The sequence below is a fragment of the Pavona decussata genome, unplaced genomic scaffold (assembly GCF_977016875.1).
Source record: "Pavona decussata unplaced genomic scaffold, jaPavDecu1.1 SCAFFOLD_133, whole genome shotgun sequence".
NCBI classification, from domain to species: Eukaryota; Metazoa; Cnidaria; class Anthozoa; order Scleractinia; family Agariciidae; genus Pavona; species Pavona decussata.
The window spans coordinates 3,511,106-3,529,040 of NW_028145546.1; the positions used below are offsets into that span (position 1 = coordinate 3,511,106).

Genomic DNA, 17,935 nt, shown 5'->3' on the forward strand with positions numbered 1-17,935 from the left:
AAAGCTTCTTTGAACCTTTTATGTTTCGACGGAACAAAGATCGACTGTGCTTTGACACAGCTGTGTGTGGCCGGAAATGCTCGTTAACGTCACTACAAAGCACATGGTCTGCTCCTACCAAAACCTTTGGGATTCGCCATTTTGTTTCTCCAGTGATACAGAATGTTTTTGTAGCGTAATTTGATGCGAGTACTGCGTTGCCCCGCACTATTTTCTTCTGCATTCCATGTTGGCTCACAGGTCTTTTGACCAATTTAGCTTTTTGAATGTTTGACAGATGTTGTTGATGATTTGGAGGATTTGCAAGGTACTGACTGAACAGAGGCATGTGCTTTGTATTTTGAACATTTCTGCGTTTACTGCCTGTTTATTTGACCTCTTGTTGGTTCTGTTTAGCGACTCATTGTCGTTCTTATGCCCTTTGGGGCATTTGTTAGGCTTGGTTTGGGTCGTTTCAGTGCGTCGGATGACAGTACAGCCTCTCTTGTTATCTCTGTAAGGACAGGATTTGAACCGTGTAATAGTTTTTATTTTGCAGTTTTACGTACTCCATTCGACATTTAGTGGCTAGACAACGGACGGAAATTCAGTAACAACTTTTGGCGTTTTAATGTACATGCTTTTAGAGTTTAAGTGTTAAAACCCCTTATAGAAAACTTACATATTCTCTCACCATAGCAAGGAAAATTCGGTAACCATACTTATCTAAGTATCTACAAAAAAAGGGTCCAAAAAATGGTTTAAAAATTGTTCTAAAACGTGAATAGTCCAAAAATTCGTCAAATGGTCGACATTTCAACCTATGCAGAAAGTATAGGTTTTTGTCTTCCCATATTAACTTAATTAACATTACTTTTCCAAATTGGAGACTCCCGCGTTGATATAATTTCAGTTATATCAGTTATTGTTGTTGTTATTTAACAGGCAAGAAAATTCAAAAATGATGACCTTTGTGTTCCAGGATGATTTCAGGTGACTTTCAATCCCAAAAAGACATTTAATCACCTTCAGTATCTTTTCGAATATTGTTTAACAAAACTGAAAAATTGAAAAAAGCGGAAGCAGTTAAAAAGACCAAAAGTATATGTTAAAGTGATCATGTTCCCCAATGCCCCACCACAAAGGGCGGATGTTCAACCATTATATTGCAAAGCGCATTTTAAAAAAATCTGGTTTTGAAATTAAACGTTAACAGACTTCACTTCGGTATTCCTCTTCGGATTTACAGTCATAAGCAAAAACAAAGGAAGAAGAAGTTGACGAAAATAAAGAATGTCAACAGAATTTATGAAATGCCTATGCTACATGTTTCAAATTTTCCGTTGATAGAATGTAATACATATGAGTTTTTGGAATGCCAAACGTTCTTCAATAATTTTGTTGCTTTTGCTTTTCCAATCAACCTAATTATTTTTTTTCTTTTTATTCAAAACGGAAACACCAAACCAATCTAATCTAAAATATGTCATTGGCTCCATCGCCGGTGGCAGTCGGCAATAGTTTTAATTGGCTCAGTCTAAGCCCGATTTCCCCTTAAGTCCTTTTTAGGTCAAGTGCTTTTTAAGTTACATAACGTCTGTGTTATATAATCACGCACGTGTTAACTACTACATACATAACCACCACGCGCGTGCATGGCAAGCCAAACATAACAGAAGTGGGTTGAATGTTTTTAAAAAATCACTCGAGAGATAGAAACTGCCCCTCCCGATACATGATCAGCGTAAAGTTATACCGTTGTTCTGGCAAATGCGGCTGCCGGAAACGATTTTGGAGAAGGCTAAAGGCCTGGTCTAATGATGCATGAAAGTTACTGATAATTAATTATAGCCGATGATATGTATCGCCCTCTCACTTGACTGCATCATACACGATCATCAACTATCGTCACTATCTTTAAATATCATTCAATCCAAAAGAAAAAAAACAACAACAACAACCATATAATTCACTCTGAGCCTGTTCAAATAAGCTAATGATTATCGAGGATGATTTTCCCGTTTGAACACACGCATGGTAACTGATGAAGGTTAGAAAACAAGAGAGATTCATCTTCGGATGAAAGTGCTGACCATGACAATGTTGTATATTTCTCGTCGTTCCTTCTAATCCACTTTCTTGTCTAGCTGTCTTCTCTTGCATCAACGCTCTCCGGATTCATTTTCCCGTGCATTCCAACTATATCATTTTCCGTGCATTCCATTTGCTTCCAGAAGTTCTTCTTTCGGCTTGTTTAAGGCTTTCTCATGTAGGTTCCCCCACTAAACTTTTCAAACAACGAAAATACTGTGTGAAACAATGCTAGATAACGCAATACCCAGCTGGTCTTCAGAAAGTTTTATGACGTTGTTGGACGGGCACGTGCTTCTCCGGCTAGCAGAAGTCTTAGAAACACTGAGCTTCAGTACAACCAAGTGCTGAAGGTCACTTCAAGTTTCTTTGACTCCCTTGGAGTCCTCTGTACCATTCTAGTAGAAACGAAGTGCTGTTTCAGATGCTTTACCGAGAGACGTTTAACAGGGATGCGCCGCCCCTACAGCCAGCCACGAGACATTGGAACAGGTGGCTTCAGGACCTGGAAAGAGGTGCAGTGGGTATTATTACCGCGGTGTATTTTCGCTGGCTCAGAGGAAGAGATTACCTCCTATGCTATTTATGGATTTGAAGAAAAGGAGTATTGTGCTTTTATGTAATTTCTCCTAGCCTTGAACCAATCAGTGGATATTGCCCGGCTTTGCTGTCATCCAAAACGAGAGTGGCACCTCTGACAAGGCGGTCCATATCACCAGACTCGAGCTGCTGCGTGGTGTGATCCTTGCTATACTGGTATCTTCAGTACTGAGGAAGCACTTATGTCGCGCGTTCAAATTGACAAGACAAACTTGTAGTTGGACACAAGGACGGCAGTCTGTTGTTTCAAGGGGTCAAGGAAGTGGAAGCAGTTTGTCCAGAATCCAGTGAATCAAATTTTCTCTGTAACCGAAGCGTCAATGTGAAACCACAGTGACCCAGGTGTTAACAACCCTGCAGATGTCGGATCCCATGGAGCTGCCTCCAAGTTGAAGAATAACAAATTGTGGTGGAGAGGACCCTTGTGGCAATGGCCCAGTTCTGAACAATGCCCAGAATCTATTACCAAAGAGTGTCGCGCAGTGATCTCTCAAGGAGAAGAAAGTACTTGGGGATGCTACTAGGGTACTTTTGGAAACGCTGGAGCAGAGAGCACATTACAGAGTTGAGAAACCCGGATCGACAGAAATCCACACCTGAAGGAATCATTTCTGTAACTTTAGGGGACAATGTCATCGTGTTTGGAGACGACCTGCCCTGCAGTCAGTGGCGACTCAGACGAGTGAATACCAGGTTGATGCCAGGTGCTGATGACTGTGCGAGAGCGGCATTGGTCAAGGTTATCACTAAGAGAGGGAAACCTTTTGGGATGAAGGGACCAATTCAAAGACTGTTTCCCCTCGAAGTACCAGTCATGACCAGTAATGAGCAACTTTAGGAGGAGCAGAGACGGGACAGAACCAGGCCATCAACAAGATATGTGGCTGCTCAAAATGCTAATTTGCTGACCAGTGAATTGATTGGGCAAAGTGGGAGTGTGCCACGGAGTTATTTCGTTACAATCGGAGACTTTCTTTACATGTTTGAACTTCGGACTTGCATGCGGACCGTTACGTTTTTGAGAAAAGTGATATTATGTGCAACTTGAACTTGTATTTTTGTAATTGAGAGCTTCAGTTGTTGTTATCTTTGTGCGGAACTTTTTGAGAAGGAATTTATTATTTTGTATCGTTGGAACGTAGAGAATCCCATTATTTTGCGGTGAGCAAATCTATTACAGATGGTTACGCCCATTATTGGATCTGCTAACAACACATCTCTGTTTAAAAACAATCGTCTGTCATACAGACCGGGAAAAACGTGGCCCTGTAAACAGAGAATTCTCAGCAGGTCAAAGAGCCAAAGCACGAAATTCCATTGGAGGTGGTAGTTCAAGTTGAGTGCCTGGCGTCATTCTGGCTCGTCTTGGGCTCCTTTTTAGGGAGTTGGTGGACATACTTGGCGGGGATCGTAATACAGGCCAACAACCGACGGATTCTGTAGGTAGCATTCTACGGTTTACCACCCAGACGACTTAATCCAGTCCAGCTTTAGAGACGTTCTGACCAGTCAACCAACTAAGCAGGTCGAAACTCGCACTGACAGTCCATCAATTAACATGTGATCAGGCATAATTTAGCAGCGCTCTTATGTTCTCTTATTTGCTCGCTCACTAAAATTGGCCTAATACAATCGTTCGCATTACGTTGTCAAGAGCGATTTAGTCGAAGCTATTGGCCAGTTCCATGGCCAACTGAACGGCCCATTCCATTGTTTTTCTTCCATTTAGGGCAACTTTATGTATAACAGCTGAAAGGCTGACTGAGCTCTACTTGTTTGTATCCAAGAATAAAAAAAAAAAAAACCAACAACAACAACAACCACAACTTGGTCTCAGTTTGTGATACAAGTGAGTTATATTCTACGTACACGTTTATCAATTTCAATATTTGAATGAGAGCCGAGATACTTTTGTGAAGTACAAAGACGAACAAAGGATAAATTGTAAGATTTTCGATTCGCGTCTCATCTTACCTGTTGATCATAAGAATCTACTCTAATCGAGAAAGCAAAATATATCACAAATAAATAACAACAGTCATCTGATATAAATTTTATTTTGGAAATCGAAGGCCTCCGCAAAGCCGTTAGCGTTTGGCCGCCGATGAAACGGTCTTATTTTCTCGCAGGCTAACAAAGTTTATCTAAGCTCCCCTCTGAGATGAAACATGACAGTTTCCTTAAATATCTACAGTACTTGAAAAGGAAAGCGAGAACTCGCGAGTACATGTATCGCGAAATGCAAGTAAGTTTGATTAACTGATTTGATAACCGTCAATCAATCAAAAAAGGTGCGAGGAAGGCGCCCTGTAGAAAACTTGTATCAGGGTTTCCCGCGGGAATGGTTTAGGAAGCGAAACGAAAATAGAGCCTTATCACACGTTATCCAAAGCAAAAGTCATAAAGCTACAATAATATTCTTATTTCTAATAAAAAAAGAATCATATCATGATCGTATTCCGACTAAAAAAAAAATTGAAAATAAAAATAAGGTTCTCAATATCTTTATGTAAAAAGTCATATTATGACCATATTCTAGCTAATAATAACAACGATAATAAAAATAGGATCCCATTCAGTGTTGATTATTGCTATAAGGCTCAGCGATATTTCAGTGTTTGGTTTCGTCTATAGACGCCCTATCATTGTACTAATATTAAGAGGCACTTTTAGGTTTAAGACCACCGTGGAAAAGAAGGCTGGAGAGAAAGATTTAGGACTTGAGACGAGACCACAACGGAATTGAACACCTGGCATCGGGAAAGGCGCTTAATACTAAGTTTAAAATGTTCTACAGAGAAAATACTGACTGGAACAGAAAGGGTTTGTTGTTGTCATTGAAGAACTGAAGCAAAAGATCCTTGCCAAAGCAAATAAGGTTAAGAGATATGAGAATAGGATACAGCAATATAGGCAGAACAGGCTCTTTCACATAAACCAAGGGAGGTTCTGCACGGACTTGGAAAGAGAAAGTACTGAATGCCAAATAACATAAGACGCCGAAGAGTCAAGGGGATTCTGGAGTGATATATGGAGAAACCCGACAAAGCACAAGAGAGACGCAGAGTGGTTAAGAAACATTAAACGAGACGGTGGAACTCGCAAGCAACAAGATAGTGGAGATGGTAGTAAATTGAGGGAATCTGCAAAACATCCTGCTGGGAAATGCCCAACTGGAAAGCCTCTGGGGCTGGTCTGGTCCAAGAATGTTGGCTGAAAAACTCTACAAGTTTGCAAGAACGACTGACAAAGAAATTAATAACTAGCTTGGAGACAGGAGTGGTTTCATCGTGGATAGACTCTTGATAGACTGAGCTTATAGCAAAGGACGAAGCTAAAGGAAATGCCGCAAGCAATTTTAGACCAATCACAAGCCTCCCACTTATGTGGAAGCTCAGTTCTGATGGGATTGATAGCTAAGGATAGTTGTTGGTATTTAGATGAGAGCCACCTACTTCTGGGGAGGGGAAGGGGTGTAGAAAAGGGTCAAGAGGGATCAATGATTTGCTGTTCATTGACAGGGAAGTGTTGAAGAACGATAAAAGTCATGAGAAGAACTTGGCCATGGCCTGAATTGACTATCGAAAGCTTACGATATGTTGCCCATCCGTGGATTGTTGAATGTCTTGACCTCTTTGGAGTTGCAGATAATATCAGGAAGCAGGGAAAAGCAGCTGACAGCAGGAGTAGAGAGAGGCATCTTCCAGGGGGATTCTTTGTCGCCCTTACTTTTTTTCTCTGCCCTAGCTTAATAGCGTTGAGTCAGGTGCTCCGAAAGTCGCAGTATAATTATTAATTCAATGGGGCGAAGATCAATCACTAACTCTTTATAGATGATCTGAAACTGTATGGCAAGAATGAACGAGGGTTAGTCTCCTTGGTCAACCGAAAGTCCGAGTGTTCTAAAAGTTGTGACATTGGAAAACACTTTGGAAAAAGTGTGCCAAGTTGGTTACTAGAAGACGAATGGTGATTCAGAGGGCATTTTGTTGACAGCCGGAAGAGAGATCAAAGCGCTGGGTTAAGGCAAGAGTAACAAATATCTGGGTGTGCTGGAAACTGATGAGTTCAAGCGTGAGGAAATGAAGAACAACCTAACCAAGGGATATTTCCGAAGGTTGAGAAAGGTATTGCAGACAAAGGTAAATAGAGCCAATGTTGTAACAACAATACCTACATAGGCTATCTCAACTGAAGTATTCAGCAGCTTTTATTTGTTGGACTAAGGAAGAGCTAAGAGTGCTTGAAAGAAAGACACGAACACATTTGACCATAAACAATGTACCTCACCCACGAACCCAAGAAACTTTACTCCACGTTGTTTCTCTTCACCCGGGTGTATAAATGAGTACCGGTGACAAACTGCTGGGGATAACCCCGTGATAGACTAGCATCTCATCCAGGGAGAGTAGCAATACTTGTGGTTGCTTTGTCCTACAGAAACCGGCCGTGTGGGCCACTTAGGCTCGTCGTGCGATTTTACCTTTAGCTTTACCTATGTTTTTGCTACGATTAGACAGAGAGCTACATGTGTCATAAATGGAAACAATAACTATGCTCACGTTCAGTGAATTCGTTTTGCCACAATAAACGCGTGCAAGAGTGCTCTGACGTTGAAAAATAGGGTGCCCATTGTCGTTACTGTGAAAATAGTGTAAATGAATACTGAAGAAAAGAAAAATAATGGGTTTTACTAGAAGCGGGACCACGATAACGACCGCCGCTAAAAAAAAAAAAAAACATGAGTAAACGCCCCCGGCCAAACGGATGCACCATCGTCCAACATTGTTGAATCCAACACATTGTACTTGTTTGGCCACCATGTTGTACAATGTTGCATGATGTTGGATGATGCTGAATGAAGTTTGATTTCCATCAAACATCATCTTCAGCATCGTTCAACATTTCTTTTGTCCTCAGATGTAAACAATAATGTTGCATTCGTTTAGCCACCGTGTTTAACACTGCTGAACGCGCACTTGCGCACACTAAGCTGATTTTGCGATTATTTGCATTAGTTGTTTAGCGCTTTTCCGCGTGAGTGTCAAGATGGCGAACGAACAACGTTTTGAACCTCTCAACGATGAAAGCTTGAACACACCCAGATTTGTCTCCTTTAGGGGTTTGATTTAAAATTTCCGACGAGAATCCCCGCGCGGAAAATGGAAGGAGAGCAAAAAATTGGAGGCATTCAAAAAGCGAAAAACACCACGGAAAAACCTACTACGCAAGCTCGCTCCCAACTTGCTAACCACTCCCTACTGATGAAACTCTATCTTATGGACAGGAGATAAAGTTGTGGCGAATGTGTAATGCAGTAGAGCTACTGAAAAACATTTCGGCCATTGCGCACCCTGAACAATGCATCCGTTGTAATCCAGAACTTGTCCGTAAGAACAAGAGATAAAACGAAGTGGCGGAAACTGAACTACCAATTATCCGAATTGAAAATAACTATCAAGTGAACAAGTGAACCTGCTTGAAAGGTATTTCATACAATAAAGAAGCTTTTGGCTAATCAAGAACCACTGGAGCCTCATCTGATGGAAAAATTCAAAATTTGAATTTTGAAAGACAACATTCAAAATTGTCACACCGCGACAAACAATCCTTCTGTGACTAAACAAAGTAACTGACAGAGTCATTAGGAGAAAAATGGAAAAAAACGACTGACACTCAAACGGCTTGCAACTTACACTCCAGTATTGCAGCTCCGCGTCTGGGTACGAGTTGTTGGGCACGCCACACCACTGCAGCTAGGATTCTGTGTAACTACCAGCGAGCGCTTCTGTGTAAATATGCCACAACCACTGCATGAAGGACTCCAGGTGTTCCAACTCCATACGCAATTAACTGGGCAACAGTGAGTGTTGCAGTACTTAGTCTCGCTCAGAGCACCACTGCACGGGTTTCCGCACATTCAGCAGCAACTGCAATTCCTCTTGTGCGGTGCTGCGTCCCCGTAGCACATGACTTTGTACAGGTGCTCCAAGGTTGCCAGTCCCCTAGAACACAGTCGCGAAAACAACGTCTTCGACGTCTACGGCGCCATGAATCCATGGCGCAAAAAAATGCACTTAAAAAGGGAAGAGCTACAGACAAGGTGACAAGCCTCATTGAGAGTGGAGATGTCGAGGCCAGTAAACGTTGCAATGTAGTCAGAGTAACAGCAAGTGCTAATTAAACCTACGTGCATGGTAATTCTATCCCTTGTGTCATAATCAGCTGCACGTATAGCCTGCGTTGCAGTCGTTTCCGTTTCCTTCAAATCAATCGTGGTTAGCGCGCGAGGGCATTGGCCAAAATTACAAATCCAAAAACGTACTGCGGTGCAAAAAAAAAATGTATCATGAATGTAATTAATGTGTAACAAATTATATCAATAAATTAAGTGTTTTGGATCATTAGTGACCTTCCGTTCATAGTCGTGAATTAAAAACTATTGTAGTTTTACGCTAAAAAAAGACGGCGTCGAGGACCCAACTATCTTTGGGATTGAAACTATTCATTCGGATGTCAGCATGCAGCAGCTTATTCAAAGATTTCGACCCTTTTTTATATTTAATGACGTAAACGTCACTACAAAGCACATGGTCTGCTCCTACTAAAACCTTTGCGATTCGCCATTTTGTTTAGTTTGGGGTGTGCTCTTAGTTGAGTAGTTTTTCTCCAGTGATACAGTATTTTTTAGCATAATTTGATGCGAGTACTGCGTTGTCCGGACTGTTTACGAAAACGAAGACCGAAGACCCACTCGAAAACGAAGACCCGCTCGAAAACGAAGACTCACTCGAAAACGAAGACCTGCTCGAAAAACGAAGACCCACTCGAAAACGAAGACACGCTCGAAAACAAAGACCCACTCGAAAACGAGGACAAGTTCGAAAACGAAGACCCACTCAAAAACGAAGACCCACTGGAAAGCGAAGACCCACTCGAACAAACAACGGTTGTATAGACCCAATCAACTGAGTGTAGGATATGTAACAAAAACACACACATGCGTCACAACAGATGTCAGCCCTGCTGGTCTTCAGAAAGTTTTATGACGTTGTTGGACGGGCACGTGCTTCTCCGGCTAGCAGAAGTCTTAGAAATACTAAGCTTCGGTACAACCAAGTGCTGAAGGTCACTTCAAGTATCTTTGACCCCCTTGGAGTCCTCAGTACCATTCTAGTAGAAACGAAGTGCTGTTTCAGATGCTTTACCGAGAGACGTTTAATAGGGATGCGCCGCCCCTACAGCAAGCCACGAGACATTGGAACAGGTGGCTTCACGACCTGGAAGGAGGTGCAGTGGGTATTATTACCGCGGTGTATTTTCGCTGGCTCAGAGGAAGAGATTACCTCCTATGCTATTTATGGATTTGAAGAAAAGGAGTATTGTGCTTTTGCGTACTTTCTACTTGAACCAGGCACTGGATATTACCCGGCTTTGCTGTCATCCAAAACGAGAGTGGCACCTCTGACAAGGCGGTCCATATCCCCAGACTCGAGCTGCTGCGTGATGTGATCGTTGCTATATAGTGGCATCTTCAGTACTGAGGAAGTACTTACGTCGCGCGGTCAAATTGACAAATTGACTTGCAGTTGGACACGAGGACGGCAGTCTGTTGTATCAAGGGGTCAAGGAAGTGGAAGCAGTTTGTCCAGAATCCAGTGAATCAAATTTTCTCTGTAACCGAAGCGTCAATGGGAACCCAAGTGACCCCAGGTGTGAACAACCCTGCAGATGTCGCATCCCATGGAGCTGCCTCCAAGTTGAAGGATAACAAATAGTGGTGGAGAGGACCCTTGTGGCAATGGCCCAGTTCTAAACAATGCCGAGAATCGATTACCAAAGAGTGTCGCGCAGTGATCTCTCAAGGAGAAGAAAGTACTTGGGGATGCTACTAGTGTACTTTTGGAAACGCTGGAGCAGAGAGCACATTACAGAGTCGAATCGAATCGACGGAAATCCACACCTGAAAGAATCATTTCTGCGACTGTAGGGGACATTGTCACCTTGTTTGAAGACAACCTGCCCTGCAGTCAGTGGCGACTCGAACGAGCAGATACCAGGTTGATGCCAGGTGCTGATGATTGTGTGAGAGCGGCAGTGGTCAAGGTTATCACTAAGAGAGGGAAACCTTTTGAGATGAAGGGACCAATTCAAAGACTGTTTCACCTCGAAGTACCAGTCATGACCAGTAATGAGCAACTTTAGGAGGAGCAGAGACGGGACAGAACCAGGCCATCAACAAGATGTGTGGCTGCTCAAAATGCTAATCTGCTGACCAGTGAATTGATTGGGCAAAGTGGGAGTGTGCCACGGAGTTATTTCGTTACAATCGGAGACTTTCTTTACATGTTTGAACTTCGAACTTGCATGCGAACCGTTACGTTTTTGAGAAAAGTGATATTATGTGCAACTTGAACTTGTATTTTTGTAATTGAAAGCTTTAGTTGTTGTTATCTTTGTGTGGAACGTTTTGAGAAGGAATTTATTATTTTGTATCGTCGGAACGAAAAGAATCCAGTTATTTTGCCGTGAACAAATCTATTACAGTTGGCTACGCCCATTGTTGGATCTGCCAACAACATATCTCTGTTTAAACAATCGTCAGTCATACCGATCGGGAAAAACTTGGCCCTGTAAACAGAGAATTCTCAGCAGGTCAAAGAGCCAGAGCACAAAATTCCATTGGTGGTGGTAGTTCAAGTTGAGTGCTTGGCGTCATTCCGGCTCGTCTTGGGCTCCTTGTTAGGAAGTGGGTTTACATACTTGGCGGGGATCGTAATACAGACCAACAACCGACGGATTCTGTAGGTAGCATTCAACGGTTTACCATCGAAACGACTTTATCCAGTCCAGCTTGAGAGACGTACTGACCAGTCGACCAACTAAGCAGGTCGAAACTCGCACTGACAGTCCATCAATTAACATGAGATCAGGCTCAATTTAGCAGCGCTCTTATGTTCTCTTATTTGCTCGCTCACTAACAATCGTTCGCATTACATTGTCAAGAGCGATTAAGTCGAAGCCATTGGCCAGTTCCATGGCCAACTGAACGGCCCATTCGATTGTTATTCTTCCATTTAGTGCAGTTTCTTCCGCGTTTGCGAAGCCTTGTGCAACTTTATGTGTAACAGCTGAAAGGCTGACTGAGGTCTACTTGTTTGTATCCAAGAATACAAACAACAACAACAACAACAACAACAACAACAACTTGGTCTCAGTTTATGATGTAAGTGAGTTATATTCTACGTACTCATTTATCAATTTCAATATTTGAATGTGAGCCGAGATACTTTTCTGAAGAACAAAGACGAACAAAAGATAAATTGTAAGATTTTCGATTCGCGTGTCATATTACCTGTTGATCATAAGAATGTATTCTAATCGAGAAAGCAAAATATCACAAATAAATAACAACAGTCATCTGATATAAATTTTATTTTGGAATCGAAGGCCTCCGCAACAACAATGTTGCATTCGTTTAGCCACCGTGTTTAACACTGCCGAACGCGCGCATGCAGACTAAGCTGATTTTGTGGGTATTTGAATTAGTTGTTTAGCGCTTTGCCGCGTGTGCCAAAAACTGTAAGACAGGCAAAATCGAGAAGATGGTCTGAAGCAAAGGTTGATCAGTCTCGCTCATTTTTTGTGAAAACCAATTTGGCGCGGGTTTGTTTTCTAAGGATTCTGGGTAGAATTTGGTCCCAGACCCTGGAGTCCAAGTGTTGCATCAAACATGTTGCATTCGTTTGGCCACCTCGTTCAACACTTTTCTATATCGTCCAACAATGTTGAATGGTGTTGCAAGTGTTTTTCTGGGCCTTGACTGTGCATTTATAACAGTTACTATATGCTGTGAAGTTATTGTGGCGCACACCAACGCTACATTGTCTGCGTTATTTCCTTCCGCAAGAGTGGTCGATACATGCCGTGGCTTGACATTGTGACAAGAATTTTTTGTGTGATTAAAGATGCACAAAAATGTTCTAAACTTGGTTTGATCTCTTATTGTAGTTACATGGCTCAGTAATTACAATAGGAAGGGGAGATGAGTTGAAGAGTATTTGCGTAAAATACACATGAGAGGAATATTTCTGTGTACAACGGCAAGGACAACAAAGTCAGAATTTTACTAAATGTTTGGCGCGCACATTACCAACATTTGCCTCCATTCCATAGGAAACATTACCCAGAAATTACTCCAACAGGTACCTATTTCTAGGGCCATACCCACCACAAAATATTTACTTCTAATCCTGCTCTGTAGAGAGTGGATGGGCGGTCAGGCGAATAAAAGAAGTCAAGAAATAAAGTAAAACAAAGCGCGTGGGCCTTTCTCGCCACGGAATTTTGCAGTGACGCAGTTGCTTCAATGTCAGTCATCACACAAAGCGGACAACAAACTTCCTTCCCCCCCCCCCCCCCCGTCACCACTGGGACGGGGATACTTCTATTAGTAGGCTCATGGGATTATGCTGCTCTTTGGTTCGCATTTTCACGACAGGATTGACTATAATGGGTCGCATTTTCAACATAGTTGTTAGAATGGTAGTAACCAGCCCTAGTGTCTATCTCAAATTGACATTAGGGGGCATTCATAGCTCATTTAACTGCGCCACAAGTAGTCTTGTTGTAAATTGACCCTGAAAATCCCTGAGGAGAGTAGACAATAAGATATTTGATATTTGAATGCTGTCACAAATTTTCAACCTCAATGAAAATTGAAAGGACTTGAAACAGCTTGAATGAGTGAAATGCGTAAAACTCGTCTCCGTCTTGGAAATGACTGCTAGTTAAAAGGAATAGACGTGTAAATACAAAATTATCGAGTTGGGATTGTGTCATTTACATTCGCAAAATAGTGGAGAACATGGAGTCTATGGGATTGCTAGCGGCACATACGCAGCAAAAGCTGACTCGTGTACCTCCATCCCAGGATAAAAACAGGGAAATATTCGAGATACGGAAGCGACTGTGGACTTGGAGTCTTCAGAGCGAGCTTCTGTTGAGTATCATTAAACATACAGTTCTCTATGGCCGAATCGAAAATCAGACAGAAAAAATCCCGCGAAACAGAATTCAAAGCAAGTACATGTACCAGGAACCAAGAGCGCGGGGAAAATGCGAAAGACAAAAACAATAGGTTCCGGTTTCACATTTTAATTGGTTGACAAAGTGGCGCCAGTTCTTTAAACCAATACGGAGTCTAAAATCAAAACATACGACCGATGCAAACATTTCCATCGCGTGTCACTGTTGCCGAGAGACGGTAAAGCGCGACTCTCAAACCGTATTCTAGAGGCTTTATAACTTTGAGTTTTATTCTGCGTCATCAGTTTTCCCTAAGTAAGCTGAAACCATTTCCTTGCTCAAATTTTGGAGCATTGAATAAACCTCTCCCTAAAATCTCGGGTATATCACCCTTGAAAACAAAAAGAAAAACAAAGTTTAGCAACTTACACGCCAGTATTGCAGCTTTGCGTCTCGCTTCGCTTCCTCGGGCATGCCGTTCCGCCGCAGCTAGGATTTCGCTGAATTCTCACCGTTCGTGTTTGCGTTGACGTCCCGCATGATCCCGAACATGAACCCCAGGCACTCCACGTCCACACGCAATTAACGCGACAGCAGTGCGTGTTACACGACGCGTACCGCATTCTTGATGGACTGTTAGACGATGGACAGCCTCTACCACCGCAGCTGGGGTAGCTTTTGATTGATTTTCGTTGAAGAATTCTTCCCCCTCCACAGGGTCGCGAACAACTTCCTACGTTGTACCAATCGCTGAGGATACAATTACGAACAGGGCACCTTCTTCTGCGCCTTCGGCGCCAAGCCCTCGAATCCATAGGACCAAACAGGACAATCAAACAAGCAAAAAGAACGAGAAAAACCCAAAAATGTTTCTTCATTGCGACGAGAGTGCAGCGCATAATAGTAAAAGATCAGCTTACCACTAAAATCTTGATGGATTTTTTAAATTTGATCCCGTCCTAAAGTGACGTTATTTGGCATGCAAGCCTCAACGTATTGGGAAACAAAGCTAACAGCTGATGGACGTGGAAATGTTTTGTTTTTACCATGGAAAGAGAAAGGAATAAAATATGACGAAAATACACTACACGTGTTAATCGCGTGTGTTTTTCACAGCAGATACGTATACGACTACACAGAAATCAGTTACACTTGGCTCGAGTCAATTTTAAAGTCGTTTGTCAGAATAGAATGTGACGAAGGTCTTATCGGGCGCTTTGCAAGACTAAAATACCCTACGGCCTTTCATCTCCAGATTATAAATTTGAGGCATTTAGGATTTCGAAAGAGGTCACGTACTATTGCAATAAAAACATTTGATAACCCTTGAGTTACAATGTAAGCTTTTCAGTCAAGCATAGAAAAAGAACTGCCATTCCTATCACCCCTGATGAATTTCATGTAAATTTCTAAGTCAAGCATATATAAAGAAATGCCATTCCACCGTAAGAGGTTATAACTCAAAACTTAGAGCCCCGTTGTGCAGTCTACAGATTAATTAACACGAACCGATTTATTGGCGTGACTATGAGTAGACTCAATCTCATGGGCAAATTTATACCTTACAAATTGGTGCCCGATTTCTTTACCTGTTGGTGTGGCGCGGGGTACGTGACAATCGGCCTGATTCAAAAAATCTGTCGTTTTAGAAATCGGGCCGATCTTCGTCCGCTCACATATCGGGCCAAATCGGCCGATTAATCGAACTACGTGTAAGTTGCTTCCGCTTGAATTTCGCCACCTCTTTCTCCACAAAATCAAAAGTTAGAAATCACTTTGTACAACATTTAAACAGCACTGAAGCAACATGCTGCCTAGTAACTTTGATAAGAAGAATTCCAGCCACGGCCTCACTACTGGAGCCATGTTATACCCGACTTAAGTATTCCCTTTAAACCTGATCACCGATTTTAAAATATGCTTACCTAAGTGGATATGTTAAAACACGCCGGCGTGAATTCTGCGGTTTCCCAAGTTTAAGTTTTGTTAAAAAACAATACCTAGAATACATTAGGAGGGGTTACTGAATTTGACCTTTGTTTATCTTCCGTAAACGTTTTGTAGACAATTGTTGTATTAGAGGGGGTAGGTCACGCCATTAAACAATTTTTTTTTCAAATATTATAGAAATCAGCTTCAAGTGGAACAATGTTTAATTAAAAATATCCTCTATAATTTATTCACCAAAACATCGCGTACATTTCTTTCAATATGCAATATGCCACTCATTGACATTCACATCTGATCCTCTGACCCATGCTGGGACTAGATTTTCTTTTTCCGAGTATACCTGTGTCGCTGACTAAAAAGATACCTCTATTATTTATTCACCAGGCTTAACATCGTATTTGATTTTTTTTCTTGTTGTAGCGAACCCCTGGCACTTAAACTCTCTTTAGTCACTTATGTGAATTCTCGACCTTCTAGCGCTCTTTCCTTTACGGCTCTTTAAAATTGTAAAGCGAAATGAACCAATCAATGTTTTCTTTACAAACACTCGCTTACTTTGATTGCTAATTTGAGTGATGTCTTACTAGCTTACCTATAAACATCTTGAAACATTCCGGGGCTCATTAACGATCAGAAGTGTCACAAGTTCAGCTAAACGCACACATATTTTTTTCTACAAGGCTTGCCGACAGTAAATGAAGGCCTTAAGTGTCATTAGTTGCACTAGGCATTTGCGCATGTTGATGAAGAATAATTTCTACAAACTGTCGGCGTTGTATTGAAGGGTTATCTAATATTCTACGAGAGCGTAGTTACATGTCTCAATAAAATCAGATAAAGGAGTTTTCTCGATGGCCTGTAATGAGAGCCGGTCATGCGGTTTGAATTTGTTTGCAGTCTTTCTTTGCAGTGCAGAAGTTGCTAAATCAATGCAGGGAACATTCACTCAGTGGACTCCCGTGAAGGGCAAAAGCTCACTTCCTGCTCCCCTCGAAACCTACAGTAAAGATTTGTAATTCCTTCCTAGCCCGCACAGACGCTGCTCTTGAACTAGTAAACCGGTATCAGCTTTCTGACGCAATTTGTACCAGGCACAATTGTAAACAAACCATCCAAGCTATATATAGGATTTAAATAGAGCTGTTTTCATTTGCCTTTTAGTTCCTTTTGGCACGTGTGCATCGATGTGCGAGGAACTTTGTCAAACCGAAACTTGGCAGAATATTAAGACTCCATTGAAATCGTGGCCCCTCATTACGTTGTATAGCGTAAGGGAGCACACCTCCCTTCTTCCCTCATCCCTCAAACAGTGACCTGGCAGGAAGGTTTAGGCGATCACCGTCAACTTTATCCTCGAGCAAAAACTTTGCAATCGTGCAAACAATATTGCCCAACACACCTGTGCACAGGCTTTGTAGACTTCGTAATTTTGTGGTTTAGGGTGATCCGAACTGTGCCACGGGCCACTCTGAGTGGCCCGTACGCCATCTTGTCGGCCCACCGAACTAACAAGCAATCTGATTGGATGTTGCTTGAATCTTAGCCAATAGGCGTTGCTGTTTTATTGTATTGCCTATGGGGTTTCGTCAGCGTTCGTTGAGGTCGTTGTGTGACCGAGCTCTTCCGAGTTTGAGCGTCTTGTGTTCGAAGAAAAAACAAAATATGGCCGCCATCTTGATTTTGAACATTTCGTGCTTGTTTTTTTAGTTACTTCTGCGGAATTTGAAACATATAACCAAGCAAATAGAATGATAATTGCCTACTTCTTCTTCGTATGGAAATGGATGTCCTTGGAGTCTGCATTTGTGAATGATTTTTTTCAATAAACTACAACGCGTAATATTTTTACATGCTCGTGAAGACGCATGGAAGGAATGAAAAGCTTCAAAGAAGTTTGATTTATATCTGAACGTTTCACTCAATTTTCAACATGCATGATAGATGAAGACAAAGTTTGAAGGTACAGTGACGAATTTAGTTGACGTGTATTTTTGCAATCGGCGTATAAAAGTTAATCTTCATTTCATTTGGCAATGCGGGACCACCCCCGTGAAATTCGATGGCACTTGTAGGGTTAAGAACTTTATCCATACATAAATTATTTCAGAAAATAATGTTGAAGTGAGTCAACAGAGAGTACACGTTCCAGTCGATGATAAGAAAACTACATTGTTTATGTTACCGCACGCATGGAGTATGTATTCTAACATTCTGGGATCAACTAGACCGTGATACTATCACCGTCCTCATGTCCTCAGTAAACCGAATAGTTAATAGTCTTTCAAAG

At 41.9% G+C, this 17,935-nt stretch overlaps 1 protein-coding gene across 6 annotated transcripts in view; it reads right to left on the reverse strand.

Annotated features, from left to right (window-relative positions):
- Positions 1-17,935, reverse strand: part of LOC146468287 (protocadherin Fat 4-like) — a 74,519-nt gene that overhangs the window by 38,143 nt on the left and 18,441 nt on the right. For 2 of the 6 annotated variants that reach the window (XM_085125014.1, XM_085125013.1), the window contains exon 1: positions 14,128-14,619. The exons of the other annotated variants lie outside the window; for them this stretch is intronic. In XM_085125014.1, the coding sequence (XP_084981140.1) occupies positions 14,128-14,597 (470 nt within the window). In that variant the 5' untranslated portion in view covers positions 14,598-14,619. Of the gene's footprint in view, positions 1-14,127; positions 14,620-17,935 lie in introns of those variants that run through there. 6 annotated transcript variants of the gene reach the window in all.